Genomic DNA, 17,092 nt, shown 5'->3' on the forward strand with positions numbered 1-17,092 from the left:
GTTTTATACCATCAGCCAACTTGGATTCATTACACTTGAACCCTCTTCCAAATCATTGATATAGATTATGAACAACTGGGGTCCCAGCACCGAACTCTGTGGCACCCCACTCCAATCCAAAAATAACCTGTTTGTTCAATGTGTATTTTTTCTTCTGAAGGGTCTAGACTTGCCTTTTGAATTACATGATCAGATTTCAAGAATGGTTGGCCAATCCGATCCTGTCTCATTTCGTCCAATGTCCATGGTTACATGAGTCAGTTTGGCCCACAGACCGTGTTTCTCCCAGGATCTTCTGTTATACAGCGCGGCTTGATGTGGTTCTGCACACAAGCTGCACCCACAAACCCCTCTAACAACCAACCCCTTGTTGTTGGCAACTCTACCCAGTATAAGCAGATCAGACCACCACTCACTGGAGTCTTGTGTCAGGGCAATTACTGTCAGGATGTCACATGATTGCAACCTTTGATATATGGCCAACCAGAGTTGAAAACTCAGGGTAGGTGGAAGAGATCAGGCAGTTCATTGGATAATTCCTGTTCATGTTATGCAAAACACCACATCACAAAGGATTCAGAAACTGCGTAACTGCAAAGTGATGCCTCTAAAGTATTATGCAAGTGCGAGAGGTAATTGAACTCCAATAATGTTAGTTAACAACTTGCATTTGCATGGTGTATTTAACAATGTAAAATATCTCAAGGGGTCTCTCAGTAGCATTGTTAGTAGAAATCCAACACTGGGGCACGCAAGGAAATAACAAGACAGATGTTCAAATGAGGAAGATTAAAAGAGTTGCTGAAATTAATTCTGCAAGTATTTGTTAATGTTGTTTAATGCTTTTGCATTTTACAAGGTTACAGGTTAACAGCAATGTCCTACCATCCCACTTCAGAAATCAAAGCCTCAACACTTGGACTCCACTATAAATGTCTTAGGACTGATCAACACAGCTTCTGATTAATTGGTATCTTAATTGACAATATGTACTGATATCTCTGTGTAAGCCCAGGAATTGGAATAAGTGACAGGACACAAAGTGATTGCTCAGCAGAATGAATTACTTAACCAGCACACCACACCAAGTAGGCTACAGAATCTTTTTGTTAGATCTCGTTAGAACAAAATCAACTCTTTGCCCAAACTTGTCACCCAATAGAAGCAGGGCCATTTCTACAGAATTCTGCAGTCAATAGCAGATAGTTGGATAATGCAGAATATATGCAACAACAAACTATTCCCATACATCACTGCTATATCCAGTCCTCACTGAGGGGTCAGCGGTGGAAATGGCGAGCAGCTTCGAGTTCTTGGGCGTCAACATCTCAGAGGATCTACCCTGGGCCCAAAACATTGATATAATCATGAAGGCGACACACCAGTGGCTCTACTTCGTTAGGAGTATGAAGAGATTTGGTATGTCACAAAAGACTCTTACAAATTTCTATAGATGTACAGTGGAGAGCATCCTGACTGGTTGCATCACAGCCTGGTATGGAGCCTCCAATGCACAGGATCACAAGAGGCTGCAGAGGGTTGTAGACTCAGCCAGCTCCATCACAGGCACAACCCTCCCCACCATCAAGGATATCTTCAAGTGACGGTACCTCAAGGAGGCAGCATCCATCATTAAGGACCCTTACCATCTGGGACATGCCCTCTTCTCATTACTACCATCAGGGAGGACGTACAGGAGCCTGAAGACCCAAACTCAACAATTCAGGAACAGCTTCTTCCCCTCCGCCATCAGATTTCTGAATGGTCCATGACCCCTTGAACACTACCTCGTTATTCCTTTTTTTTTGCACTATTTATTTATTTTAGTAATCTATAGATTTTTATCTCTCTGCACTGTAATGCAGCTGCAATCAACAAATTTCACGTCACATGTCAGTGATAATAAATCTGATTCTGATTCTGGATGTGGTTTGAGAATTGTGGAATCATTCCCATTCTGACAGGGAGTAGCAGTCATTATATTCATGGTCCTAGTGAAGGCACAAATCATTTCATTAACTCTCAGGTTATCTTGATCCCTGGGTACTTCCATGCCAGTAAGCAGCCAGCAGAGAGCACAGTCCACTTGACAATGTGCATTTTACAGTCCTTGGATTGTGCGAGTGCAGACTTTTGGGGTTGGCTAATGCCTGGTCTCTGTTATGCAAGCAAGCTGACTACTGAACTGATCGGGTTCTTTACAGGGCTTCTGGGGTCTATTTGTAAGGGATGTGCGATACTGGAACTGCTGCAGAGTTGCCGACCTGTCCTGGGAGTAGGAGAGTCAGCAGGAACGTGAAGGTTAATTTAACTAGTCACTGCTGCCAGCAGACAGCCAGGAGAATAAGAGGGAAGTGGAGTTTAGCATCCTGTAGTGTAGGATAACCGAGGGGTTAACAAAAGCATCAGGGCTTTCACCGTCACTCTGAACTACTATTATGCATTACTGTTCCTGACCAGATGGCGGTGAATGGGTTCTTCCCCCACTGACTGCAGAGGGTTTGCCCATGGAGTTGTGATACATTGTACAGTAGCTCAGCAGGTAGTGCTGCCCTCTCGCAGCTCAAGCAACCCAGGTTTGATTCTGACCTCTTTGCATGGAGTTTGCCTGTTTTCTCTGTGACCATGTGTTTCCTCTGACTACTCCAGTTTCCTGCCACATCCCAAAGATGTGTAATATAATTGGCTGCAGGAAATTGCCTCTAGTGTAGGGCAGCAGGAAAACAATGTGGGAGAATAGGATTGTCCTGTGAGCTGGCATGGACTTGATGGGCCAAAAAGCCGACTTCTATTAAGGAAATACTTCTACATAAGGAAATACGGAAAAATGGTAGGAGGATTAGGGATAGGGAGTGGTGTGTTAATGGACATGTTTGAAAGAATAAGCTACAAGAAAACAGGCGAGGAAATGTAGCTGATGGGATTGTTTCAAAAGCCAGTACAGACTTGATGGGCCTCTTTCAGTGTCATGAGCATGTAAATATACAGTGGTATTACTGCTGCCAAATCCCCCATCATCAACATTCTGGGAAGCAGAATTGAACAGAAACTCAACTGGACCAGCTACATGCACACCATGACTACAAGACCTGTTCAGAGTCTGGGTATCCCATGATTTCCTCTCCTGTTACTCCATTGTCTTTTTTCCATCAAGAATTCACAAGTAAGGAGTGCGATGGAAGCTCAACACCATCCAGAACAATGTGGTCCATTGACTGGTACCCCATCTACCACCCTGAACATCCATTCCCTGCAACACCAGCAGATGGTGATAAAAGACACCTTGCAACCTGGGACTTACATGACCAGTATGTTTAAATCATTCACAGAATATGGGCCTTCACTGCTAATCCCTAATTACCCTAACAGTCTCTGGCTTGCCTGAGCATCTCAGTGGGTGACAGAGTCAGCCTGTTGCTGTGTGTCTGGAATCACTTACACACTAAATTGGATAGGACAGCAGGTGACTCTTCTGAATGCACATGATCAAACCAGTTGGATTTTTAACCACATTCCAATGGTTTCATCACCACCATTACCGATCGTCCTTTCTTGTTCCATATTTTATTTAATCGTATTAAAATTAACCAGTCATCTTGGGATTTAAAAGCACATCAGCACAGAGGCTTGACAGGGTAGTTGTTGGAGTTTTTTCACTAATGGGAGAGTCTCGAACGTGGGAACATCATTACAAGGGGCCATTAATTCAAAACGGTACGTAGAAATTTCTTTACACGGACGGTGGTGAATTTCTGGAATTCTCTGCTCTGGCACTAGATCAGTTAAAGTGGAGGTAAGTAAATATTTAATAGATCGAGGAATAGAGGGGTGTGGAGAAATGGCACAGAAGAGGAGTTCAGGGCAGTATAGATCAGCCATGATCATATTAAATAGTCATGGACTACTCCTGCTCTTATTTTCTTGTGTTTTTGGAAGCCAACTGAAGTGCAAGGTCAAAAATAAAGCAATCAAGATTCCTTGGGTACAAGGGACTAAACCTTCAGAAGGTAGAGGCAGTGGAATTGAAACCACAGGAAACATAATCAGAAGCCAGTTAATTAAACATCCAGGTAAGTATCCAACCACAGTTATTGAGCAGATACTACATCACCAACAGTTAAGAAAGGTTCTGTTGCTCAAAAAGATCAAAGAGCCTGGTTTTGCAACAGCTGGAGGCACGAGGACAACCCATCTGTCACAGGAAACTTGCAGAGTGTTTGTTTTGGAAACCACCTTTTCCAGGAACTCAGCACAACTAAAAGCTTCCAAAGGAAGATAACCACACTGGAGATGCAAGATAACCATATCACCTACTGCCACCAATTAGTTGTTTTGGTACCACGGCAATGTAGTCTGGCCTCAAGACCAGGACGGTTTGGAAACCCTTCACAGAAATATTTTGCTCTCAGGAAATTAGGAAATTAGTTTCATTTAAAAAAAATATTGAGCTGATGAAAGCATCGGGAAGGTGAAGGAAAGAACAAGGCCTTACCTTTGTGGATGTCCCTCGTTTCTTCCTGATATGACTGGACTGTTGAGCCAAGGGGACACGAGGTGTCACAGGATGCAGGAGATGGGTGATGGAAAGGAAAAGAGGAATGTGGTTGTTAATGACCAATTAGCTATTCCTGAAGGCACCCACCATACATAAAAACACAACATTCACCAAAGCATGCCCATGTCTGCATAAATAATTCCCCAAAATTTGCTGACTTTTTTCTTGCATTTCTATGTGGATGTCCCATTCACAAGTTGGGTCACCTCAAACCCTTTGTTCACACACTGCAACATACAAGTCCGAGATGAGCTGGTGCCAGATACCAGCACCTTGGGTCATCTGGGGGATTTACTTCATCACCTCTGCTCAGAGAGATGACTTTATGTGCCTCAGGTAATTCAGAGGCTTCATCTCAGCAGCTATTTCTTATTTCAAAACTAAATTTTAGTCACATCAGTACAAAGTTTTCTTTACTTTCATAGTGTCATCAAGTCAATACATTCATAGCGTCACCAAGTCTGTACATTCTATCTACAAAGCAAAAATGCCACTCATGTGGCCTCCTTGAACAATACACCCTCCACATGTTTGAGGACACCCTCCTGTCCATTGGTGGCAGGAGACCAGATTGCAGTCCTTCCCCACAAAGCCTTTGTATTAGCTGCACCAAGCTTTGGTGCACCCCTTAGCATGTACTCCTGCAGCCTGGAATGTGCCTGTCAGCAGCATCCACTGACGGACATCTCATTGTGCTGGGAGATCAACAATTTTCACTTCTATGCACCACTTGATGCAGCCACACACAAAAGTGTCAATTAGAACGAAAGCAACGTTGGGTACATTTTACCCCCATTCTCTGAAGAGTTGTACATCGCAACCTGTTGGATGCACCCCATCTTGGATCTCCAGGTGAAATGGAAGATGGCTCAGGTGACTACCACGGTGCAGAACCGGGGTACAGACCATACTTTCACAACATATGGCAACACTGAGACCACTTCACACCTCATAACCAAGTCCTTGCCCACCATCAAGAGGTAGGCAGTCATACCTGGGGTCAGAACTGACACTATGATGCCCAGTTGACAGACCTGTTATAATACCGACTGCACATCACAGTCAACTTAATGCTTTTCCCAGCTTGGCTTTCTGGTTTCAAGATCGTTCTCCAATTCAAACATTTGGAAGTGGAGAACAATCCTTTGGAAATTCGATAGAAGATCAGAGACTGCTGGGTAAGAGTTACACTGAGCTACGTGAAGCCCAACCAACTTCCCTTTGTTATGCCCAGTACCTAAATTAATCACCTCTGCTTTTTTGTCACATAGGCAAAACACATTTAGACATCCTTTTATATTAATAGTGAAGCAGCAGAGTAACTCCAACTGGAGACAATCACCAGAAATCAGGAGCAGAATGGCTCAGCTTACAAAGAGAGAGTGGGCAGTGACTGCAGAGCAGGAGCTTGAAATAAACTTACTCCCAGCCACCCGATCCCTGATCGTTTCATCAACAGACACAAAGGTGCATTTGTGTATCCTCACCGCAATGCAAGGTCAATGAATCTCTTGATAGAAATTTTGTCTAAAGTATGTGGGTGACCAGGGCAGTGAGGAGAGCGGAGGAGGGGGGTCCTGGTTACACTTCTTATGGACCTGAGAAAAATTGGGATCAGCAATCTCAACCAACAGATACAATCACCTTACATTGATATGGGGTGAACAGTATAATTCTAGTGGTCTTTATATTTCCCAAGAATCTCTTCCCAACTTACTTTGTCATTCCTGCCTACACATCTTCTTCTCCATTCTCGCTCATGGGACTAATGGAACTGAAGACAAGTTCTGGAACTGGCAGGAAAATGGGTGAGCAGTAGGAAACAACGGACAGGTGCTCCAGTTACGAAATGTGGTATTCCACACACTGATCAGTGAAGAGCTATGGCTATCCACCATAATTAGAAATGACTTGGCTGATGGGACAGAAAGCCACACATCCAAGTTTGCCAATGACACAAATGACATCAAGATGCACAAGCAGTATCAATGGCATTAAATTACAAAGATGATATCAATCAATATGCAGTTGGGAATAATTGTGGCAAACAGATTTGAATGTCTGTAAAATAAATATCTTGAATTGAAGGTCATTCACCTTGGACCCAAGGAAGATAGAGTAAGTCCATTCTAAATGGTGAGAAGCTGGAAGCAGTGGCGGTCCAAAGAAACTCAAGGGTCTGTGTACATTGATCATTGAAACAGCATGGACAGGTGCAATAAATAATCAAAGTAAAGCCAGTCAGAGGACTAGAATACATGGGTAGAAGTTACCTCTGCAGAAAACAACAGGAGTGTTACAAGTGATCCGGCAACCACATCTCAGGAGGGTACACTGGCCAGGGAAGGAGCGCAAAGGAGATTTACGAGAATGATACCTAGACTTCAATGATTAATGGACAAGGAGAGGCTTCAGAAACTAGGATTGTGCTCCTCTGAAGTTAAGAGGTCAGGGAGTGATTTTGAAGTCTTCAAGATATTAAGTGTAACTGATTGGGTCGATAGAGGCTCCACATCCCCATGACTGGGGTGTTTTAGATTAGGAGACAGAGCCTAATATTCAGAGCCAGGCTTCTCAGGAGTGAAGTTAGGAAACACTTCAACAATCAAACGATGGGAGAAATTCTGAACTCCTTTGCAAACAGCAGTTGATGCTAAGTCAGTTAGTAATATAAAATCTAAGAATGATAGGCTTTGTTAATCAAACGTATGAAAGGATCTTGGAAAAATGTCTGTTGATGGAGTTGGGTTACAGATTGACCATCTCATTGAATGATCAACCAGGCTCAAGGGGTTAAACAACCAATCTCTCTTCCCATGTCCCCTTATCTGAATCTATTTACATCTGCAAGATGCTGAAGCAAATGAAAATTAGAACCAGTTGAACAATTTAAACAATCCAGGTCTTCAGGGGATAATGTCAATCAAATCTAATTCCATTTACACAGATTTCACTCAGCAGGAATCGAAGTATTATCATACAGTATTTGGCTTCAACAGGGGAAGTTGTGGCTCTGAAATCAAGAACAACTGGTTTCTAACTGCATGACATCGGGAGTTCTCCTCCACATTATCTGCACAATTACACAATCTGGCGCTTTGGGAAGCATCGAATTTCCTTGCATGACTGAATTTACTCCCCACATTGTGACAGTCTGTGATCTCCATAAAAAGTCCTGCACAATTGCCATTATTCAAGTTACTCAACAGTATACTTCAAGTAATACATTATTGCTACTTGACATATGAATCCAAAGCCAAAAAATAAATCCTGGGATATAATATCCATGTTGAAAAAGACCTTTTTTCTGAACTTGTAAAACACCCACAATTAATTAATAGCATGTTAGTCGACAAATACAAAAACTTACAGTAGCTCATAACACAATGAATGAACCTTTTACTCACTTTTTTGCTGCTTTCACTTGGTTTGTTGATTAGTTTTATCTCCAGGACAATTTCCCCCATGTAGTCCTCCAGGCTATTTGGATCATCAAGCTGCAACTCCTTCTGCACAACACTAAAAGAAAAAAAAACTCCACAATTAAAAATATATTCCAGCCATGAAGTGTTCCCTTGAATTATTGGGGCTAGGACTTCAGAAGTCAGCAGTCACAGCAACTGGATACCATGTTGAAAATGTAAATATGAAAATAAGATCCATTTCAAAATTAAGGGCATACTTAAAAGGTCAATCCATCCATGGGGTTCTACATGTGGAAACTAGTTCTCTACAAGCAGCATAGATAATAATTGAATAGAAGATCGACAATTTCTAGGTAGCTACAGAGACAAGGAAATTGGATTTCAAAGTGAGGAAGATTTGCTCTGACCATTGTACCAAACAAAACAAAGCACAAATCTATCCTGTTCACTTCCTTCACTGTTGAAGGGGGTCAAAAGTTCCCCTGGTGAACATTTAAGAGGTCATTAATTCCTAGCTGATGTCAGGAGCGGAAAGTTGCTCAATTTGATGGCCAACAGTTAGCACAGTGCAAGCGTGCTGCTGTTGGAAGGAAATGGTTAAGAATCAGATAGCCATGCTTAAAAAACCTTTTTAAGTTTGACTTTGCAATCCAACATCCCCAATGGAAAGTAGTTCTTTCAAGGAACAAATGGTGGATTCAGACTTGGGTGTGGCATCCATCCAGTTTTCATTAATGTGAGGCAAGGTTTCAGATTCACTATTTGTATGCTGACGAGTATCTTATCACAACCCTTACTAAAGATCCTACAGGGAGGAAACAATGGATATCTCTTTCAAACAAACAAAACTACGACACGTACAATGGGCCAAATGGCCTTTTCCTGTGCTATATTTATCTTCTATTGACTGTACTTTTACCTAGTTAAATATTCTTGCTGGGATGGAAGCACAAGTTCTAATCAAACCAAAACTCAGAAGGTTACATCATACATAAGAGTTTTCACTGTAGGTTTAGTCAATCTATTAGCAGAGTCTTTTAAAACTGCGGCTGAAATTTTGCCCAATACAAGTAGTGTTGGGTGTTTACTAAAGTTCCAACACTGCTATAAATCCAGTCTCCATTAATTTATAATTTATCACCCTTAAATCCTCAAAGCTGTCGAACAATTCTATGCTTTTAATAGCACTTGGTCTCAGATGATAGCATCTGAGTACTTTGCATCTTATTTGCTAAGGCTCAATCTGATTTTTATAGCTCAGGTACTGTTCTGTTCAATAATATAAGTCTCATCAATCACTCACTGCACAAAGCCAAATAGTCTGCACTACTATCTGGTGCACTGGTTAAATCAAAGCAAAAAAGTGTTCAATGTTATTACAGACCTGTTTATTTCAAGATCATTCAGAGTGAGATATGCAGAACCCATGAAATCATCTGTGGCCAAGTCTCGGTCATACACCTGTTTGCAGAGAGATTGTTTTCTTGTTATTGCAATCACAATGAGTTTACACAAAGCGGAGTACAAAGAAGAACATTTTTCCACCAATCTTGAAGTGCCATCTGCCTCAAGAAGAATTAATGTCAGACCACACCTGGACCAGACAGGGCTGTGAGAAATCGAGAAGATGCTCCAGTGTTGAAGAGTCACAAGACTACTCCCTAGTGTCAGGGCCTGAGTTCCAAGAATAAATGGGGAAGTGCTAATCTAATCAAGGTTTATAAAACAGGAAATAATATATCTGGAATATTCCCTTAAACAGTGAGATTAGGGCAAAATTTTAATGGAATAAAGCACAAACTTAGAGCTGATACGAGGTACTTCCCATGGAATCCTCAGCCAGAAGTAATTTGTGCTCTTATGACCAGATTAAAGTCAAAGAGTATACATTTATTTTCCATAATCCAGTCTTCAGTACCATAGAGTACCTCACTCATTATTACCCTGACCTTGTCCTCATCTAAAATGTGATTATTTTTGATGCAGCTCTGTTGAAACTTTCACATGATTCCATAAAGAGCGTGTCCATCAATCAACACTGATTAAGAAAAGAGCATCAATGGGAAAGCACAGAGCCGTGCATGGGATGGGCAACTCTACACCCCAAATCAAAAGGATTAGCACAGATCAAGGGCTGATGGCAAAAGAGGAAACAGACACAAAACCTTTACCAGGAACACATCCCTTTTGGAATGCCAGAAATAGGTCTACAATGAGGGGAAATATTTTCCATTACCCTCTGTCGCTTCTGGCAAGATGGCTCCAAAGGAACTTCCCCTCTGCCCACACAAACATGAGGAGCTGTTCAAATAATTAAGTGTCTCTGCTCCGAGTCCAAGTAAAGAAGAAATCCAGCAGATTCCAGAGGAGACACAAGAGACTGCAGATGCTGGAATTTGGAGCAACAAACAATCTGCTGGAGGAATTCAGCGGGTTGAGCAGCATCTGTAGGAAGAAAGAAGTTGTCGATGTTTTGGGTCAAAACCCCAAATCAGGACCCAAAACGTTTCCACCCGAAACGTCGACAATTTCTTTCCTCCCACAGATGCTGCTCGACCCACTGAGTCTTCCAGCAGATTGTTTTTGCTGCAGCAGATTCCTGTTTGGAAATTGAGAGAGTGATCAGTTCCTGTGCAGTTGCTACTTCCAAAGGCTGCCTTTGGCAGTTCCTGGAATCACAACAATTGCAGCACACCCTCAGATTACGACCCAATGGAGTACATTGACGTGACTTGAACACGTTCACAGTAAATGTAAGATCACGCAGGTTTAGTGTCATGGTCAGAACGGGGATTCAGCCCTGCACTTGTACTGAAGGTACAGGGAGCCATTTGGATGTGAAGACTCAGCCTCCCTCCTTACTCTATTTCACTCCGCTTCCAAACCTGCTCCAGATGGAGGCAGCATCAATGATATGTGATTCACTAAATCTAAAGCCAAGACTACAGTTTGCATTCTTGCAAATGTAAACTATTAATTCATGTTTAAAATGTGCCAAACAGATTGCCTTCAATTCTCCTCTTGCTTGCATACTTGGTTATCCTTCAACGCAGCAAATGTGTAGGAATTGATCATACTCCCAAATTCCAAACTGAAATTGGCTGGATTTCTTCTTCATGGAATGCACTTAGGCTTGGAATAGAGGGCGGTTAATTATTTGAACAACACCTCGTGTGTACGTGGGCAGACGGGAACTTCCTCAGGAGCCGTCTAGCCAGAAGTGGCGGGAGTAGCGCAAAAGGTTTTTCCTGCCCATGAGCACGGTGCAGTCATTCCTTGATTTAAAAGAGGATGTGTTCCTGGAAAATACTTCACTTTGCAAAATGTGATAAATCAAAAAGGCTGAGCAAAACTCATTATGATTTTTTGGTGCAGTGGAAGTAGTGTGGTGCACTATCAATATAGCAAGAGGTAGATTCATTAATCAATGGTTTCAACTGAGATTTTACATACCTATTACAACACTGAAGGAGGCCATTTTGTCCATTGAATCCATGCTGTTTCCCTGCAGAGAAATCCCATCAGCCCCATTCCCTGACATCTAACTTCCCTGTGGCCCAGCAGCATATTCTCTCACTTATGTCACCACCAACTTCTCCATTTGGTTCTTACCTACAGTAGGGGTAACTTACAGTGCCAATTGACCTACCAGGACACTTCTGGGGTGTAGTAAGAAAACGCAGCACTGGGGGAAACCTGCACAATGACAAGAAGAGTGTGCAAACTCCACATATACAGCACTGATGGTCAGAATCAAACCTGGGTTGCTGGAGCTGTGAAGCAACAGTGCTAACTGCTGCACAACTGTGCCACCCGTTATCACAACCACATCAGCACCAGAGAGGTGATCACCTGCTCAAGTGACTGCCTGGGCTTATGCGTCATTTCACAAAGTTGCTAATTTTTTGTACTCAACCCTGGCAAGTACAAAGGAGCCTGGAGCTATGCAATGCCAGAGTAAACCTCCATTGTTTTACACCAGATTTAGTCTCACCTTTCCCACGTCCACACTTTTGAGCTCTGCATAATTTACCAGACCTCATTTGGTCAAACCTCAGCTATTCTTTTTATACAGTAAAGCATCCCAAACCTGTTCAGTTTTTCCTCAGCTCAGGTCTCATCCCTGTCACTCTTTCTTTCTGCACCTTCTACATCTTGGTAAAGTGGTAATAAATCAAGGCTAATTGGCGTCAGGTCAGGGCTAACAAATATCATGACGATTTGCCCTCCAAGAGTTCAGTTTACATACAATCGCTTAATGTCACGCAATTTCCTTCAATTCACCAACTGATTTAGCCTTCTCAGCGCATCTTTAAGTGGGCTACTTCAGGCTGATACTATGCCATATTAAAACCTACAAGCGATGCAATTCTCCGATCTTAACCATGGAATGTTACTGAGCTAATACATGACTACAGACATTCAACCTAAGCAAAATATGACCTTAACCACTCAACCCAAAGTAAATACAGTTATTTTATCCTAATGAAGCCAAGAAAAGTGTAACCATTGAACCCACCACTGATCCTTACCAAAGTATAACTATTAATCCAAACTGCAGAATCCAAACAAACCATAACCATTGACCTGAACCAATGAACTGAACCAAAATACAGTCAATGAACCTTAACACATAATAGAGCATAATAACAGAATTTATGAGAAGATCTTGCTCAAAGACATTTTTTTGGCACAGTTTTTATTTTACCTTGACATAAAGTTTTTGATTTAAGTTCTTGACTGGAACCACAAACGTTTCATCCCATCGGGGGTTTAAGTTTTTATATACAATCTTGCTCTTGTACAAAGTCTTCCCGGCAAGTTTAAACTTGACATAGGGATCGCTTGTACCTGCAAGTGAGAAAAAATATAGGTATTAAGAATTGCTGCAACTTTTTCTTGGGATTTCCTTTGCATCTATGGTTGCACTAGATATACCCTTTTCTAAAACAGCAAGTGATCTCAAAACCTGAGCTTTTAACAATCGTACAAAATTTAAAATCATGTATTAAGTTGGATGCAGATAGCATAGCTGAATGAAGGAAAGAGCAGAACAATTATTCACTACTTATAAAACCCACTAAGAGGTTTAGGGCCTGGCTCTCCATCAGCCCCACACCACGGGCCTGGGACAGAATGCTCGACACAACACCAGACCCAAACCTAGAGCCATACACTGGGTTCACCATCACCCCACCCTTGGAGGCCAGAATCCCAGCTTGTTACCAGTACTCCTCCCTGGTGCAATGAGCAATTACCTCAGGAGCGACTATCCTTAATGATAACAGTTTGCTTCCTCAGGACACCCTTTGCAGGGGTCTGGAAAGAAATGACTGGTAACACCAGGGCGGTGTAGATGAAAGAGCATAAGCAGTGACAAGGAGACTAGCTGTAGTCTTTCACTTCTGCGTTTTACAAATACACAGTAGTCATTGTCAAAAATTTCTGCGTATATATTGCAGAATTCTGTGTAAATATGACCTCAGCAAGAGGTGGATTTCACAAGCAATTGTTCAGAGGTGTGGGAGTCAGCCATGACAACTGTTTCCATTTTAAACCGATCACATTTCATGGTGACTCAGGTTGCACAAAACCTCTTTGCTATTTTTAATCCTTTCTTATAAAACTTGTAGATCCAAAAGGCAGAATTAAAACAGACTCAAAACTAACAGCAATGAATCAAAGAATGCATCAAAGGAAAACTTTCTGGGGATAGGGACAAACAGCAAGCAAATGAACCTGGGGTACTTGGCACATGTTGGCCCCTGTAAACAAAGGCACTGCCATCATCACTGAGTCCCTCATCATCAATATCCTGGGGATCACCATTGACAAGAAACTCAACTAGATCAGCCACATAAATACATTGCAGTTCAGAGCTAGAAAACCTGCAGCGAGTGACTCACGTCTGGCATTTCCACCATCTATTAGACACGTCAGGAGCCTCAATGCTCCAGTTGCCTGGATGAACACAGCTTGACACCATCAAGTACAAACCAGCCTACTTGATTGGCACTCTATCGACCATCCTGAACATTCATTCCTTTCACTATTGGTACACAGTGGCTGCAGTGTGTACCATTTTACACAGAGAGTGATGGGTGCCTAGAATGTGCTGCCAGGGGTGGCGGTGGAGGCAAATACGATAGAGGCATTTAAGAGGCTCTTAGATCGGTACATGAATGTGCAGAGAAGAGGGATCTGGACTTATGTAGGCAGAAGGGACCAGTTTAGTTAGACTTTTAATTACTAGTTTAATTAGTTCAGCACAACCTCGTGGGCAAAAGGGCCTGTTCCTGCACTGTACTGTTCTAGGTTCTATGTTCTATCTGCAAAGTACACTCCAGTTACACTGACAGCACCTCTTAAAGCCACAACCTCCACAAGGGCAGCAGCTGCTGGTTCCCCTCCAAGTCACCACTATCCTGACTCCGAAATATGTCGGAAGTCCTTCAGCATCATCGAGTCTAAATCTTGGACTTCCCTCCCTTACAGCACTGTGGAAGTACTATCACCAGGAGGACTCCAGGGTTCAAGGTGGTGACTCACCTCTCTAGGCCAATTAGGGGATGGGAAATATACAAAGACATAACAGATTGGAGATGCTGGAATCTGGAGCAAAAAACAAACTCAGCGGGCCAAGCGGCACCTTGTGGAGGCAAGGAATGGCGGGACCCTGCATCAGGACTGCCAAGTGTAGAGGGAAGATAGCCAGTACAGGGAGGGGTGAAATAGGGACTGGTAGGTGATAAGTGGAACCAGGTGAGGTGGAGAATGATAGGCAGGAGGGGGAAGGGGAGGAGAGGGGGTAAGATTAGAGCTGGTGGTTGATGGGTGGAAACAGATAAGAAAAAAAATTTAAAAATTAGGTTGATGGAGCCAGGTAGGGGGAGGTAGAAATCCATTGACAACCAGATCCTAAAGTTCATTTTAAAATCTCCAACACTTCAAATTGCAATCTCAACGCACTTCAGGTTTTGTGTCCCACATAAGTCCAGTTACTCTTAGTGTAGCTGTGGCGCTGACAGTAAAAGACCTGCCTAGAGAGTCTTGGAGGTGGAATCATTGAATATATTCCTGGGCATCATAGAGTTTTGGTCCAGAGGGAAGTCGAGGGTTATAGGGAACAACAGGAAAGTGGTGGTGAGGCCAAGATCAGATCAGCCATGATTATATTGTACAGCAAAGGCGGCTCAAGGGGCCCCATAGACTCATACAGCACAGAAACAGGCCCTTCGGCCCAACTCATCCATGCTGACCAAGATTCCCATCTAAGCTAGTCCCACATGCCCGCGTTTGGCCCATATCTCTCTAAACCTTTCCTATCCATGTACCTGTCCAAGTGCCTTTTAAATGTTTTTAATGTACTGCCTCAACCACGTCCTCTGGCAACTCATTCCACACACGCACCATCCTCTGGTGAAAAAGTTGCCCCTCAGGTTCCTATTAGACCTCTTCCTTCTCACCTTAAACCTAAGCCCTCTAGTTCTTGATTCTCCGACCCTGGGAAAAAGACTCTGCACACTGACCCAATCTATGCCCCTCATAATTTTATATAGCTCTATAAGGTCACCCCTCATTGTCCTACATGCCAATGAATAAAGTCCCAACCTACTCAACCTCTCTCCATAACTCACTCGCGTCCTGACAACGTCCTCATAAATCTCATCTGCACTCTTTCCAGCTTAATGGAATGGCCATGACCAACTCCTGCTCCTATTTCTCACATCCTGATGTTCACTCACAGATCCTCAGCTTGCATAAACCGACAGCTCCATAACACTTCGATCTGGACTGAAAAGTGGCAACTAATGCCTGTACCACATGAAAGGCAGGGGACATCCATCTCCTACAAGAGGGAGCCCAGCCATAGCCCTTGGCATTTACCAGTCCCAAACTATTCCATCAATTTCCTGGGGGGGTCACCAATGACCAAACACTAAACTGGAGCACTCCCATAAATTGTGTGACGATAAGATCAGGTCAGAGGCTGGGTATCCTGCAGTGAGCGAACTAACCTCTTGGCATCCCAAAGCCTTTCCTCCACCTACAAGCCACAAGTCAGAAGGGTGAAGGCATACCCTCCACTTGCATGGATGAGTGCAGCGTCATCAGTAGAGAGGTTCAGCACCAAACAGGGCAAATAAACATAAAACAGAACATTGGAAGAACTCAGCGGGTCAAGCAGCATCTCTGGAGGCAAAAGGTGTACGTCAACTTCTCGTGTTGAGACCCTGCATTGGCGCTGAAAGGAAAGAATGCCAGTATGTAGCAGTACAATGAGAGGAGGGGGAGGAGGGCAACAGAGGCTGGTAAGTGATAGGTGGAACAAGATGGTGGGGGAATGTTGGGCAGGTGGAACCAGGTGGGGGAGGAGATGGGAAAGGTGAGCAAAGGGAGGAGAAAACCAGGTGAACAGTTGAGTGTGCGCAAGAGAAGAACAAAGGGTTTAGAGGCTCCCTGAAATTGGAAAATTCAACATTCATACCATTGGATTGTAAGCTACCCAAACTGAATAGGAAAAGTTGGTCTTCTAATTTGCTTTTAGCCTCTTCATAGCAATGGACAAGGATAAGGACGGACAGGTTGGTATGGGAGTAGGAGTTAAAATGACATGCAACCAGAAGATCAAGATGACCATTGTGGACAGAGCTCAAGTGCTCTGCAAAATGGTCGCCTAGTCTACACTTGGTTTTTCCAATGTCACTGAATGCAATAGACCAGGTTGGAAGAGGTGCAGGTGAACATCTGCCTCACTTGGAAGGGCTGGTTAGGTCCTTGGATGGAGGTGGGGGAAGGAGGTGAAGGGACAAGTGTTACACCTCCTAAGGTGTGGCCCACTCCCACACCAGCCTGTCTGTCCTTGGCCTTCTCCATCTAGTTTTCTCCTTCCTTTGTTCACCTTCCCCATCCTCTCCCCTCCCAACTCCTGGTTCCATCTGCACATCACCTCCCCCCTATCTGGTTTCATCCATCATCAAGCTGAATAGTAAAAGTTGGTCTCCCAATTTGCTTTTGGCCTCTTCATAGCAATGGACAAGGCTAAGGACGGATAGGTTGGTATGGGAGTAGGAGTTAAAATGACATGCAACCAGAAGATCAAGATGACCAT

General features: G+C 43.2%; 1 protein-coding gene across 4 annotated transcripts in view; it reads right to left on the reverse strand.

The window, feature by feature from the left end:
- LOC127583941 (multiple C2 and transmembrane domain-containing protein 2-like) overlaps window positions 1-17,092 on the reverse strand; it is a 328,587-nt gene that overhangs the window by 162,179 nt on the left and 149,316 nt on the right. For all 4 annotated transcript variants that reach the window (XR_007958316.1, XM_052040378.1, XM_052040377.1 and 1 more), the window contains exons 5-8: window positions 12,689-12,831; window positions 9,365-9,441; window positions 7,963-8,074; window positions 4,493-4,531 (exon numbers count right to left, since the gene is read on the reverse strand). Coding sequence is in view for 3 of the 4 variants with exons in the window: in XM_052040378.1 (XP_051896338.1) it covers window positions 4,493-4,531; window positions 7,963-8,074; window positions 9,365-9,441; window positions 12,689-12,831 (371 nt within the window). In the remaining variant the exon portion in view is untranslated. The remainder of the gene's footprint in view (window positions 1-4,492; window positions 4,532-7,962; window positions 8,075-9,364; window positions 9,442-12,688; window positions 12,832-17,092) is intronic.

The sequence above is a fragment of the Pristis pectinata genome, chromosome 28 (assembly GCF_009764475.1).
Source record: "Pristis pectinata isolate sPriPec2 chromosome 28, sPriPec2.1.pri, whole genome shotgun sequence".
NCBI lineage: Eukaryota > Metazoa > Chordata > Chondrichthyes > Rhinopristiformes > Pristidae > Pristis > Pristis pectinata.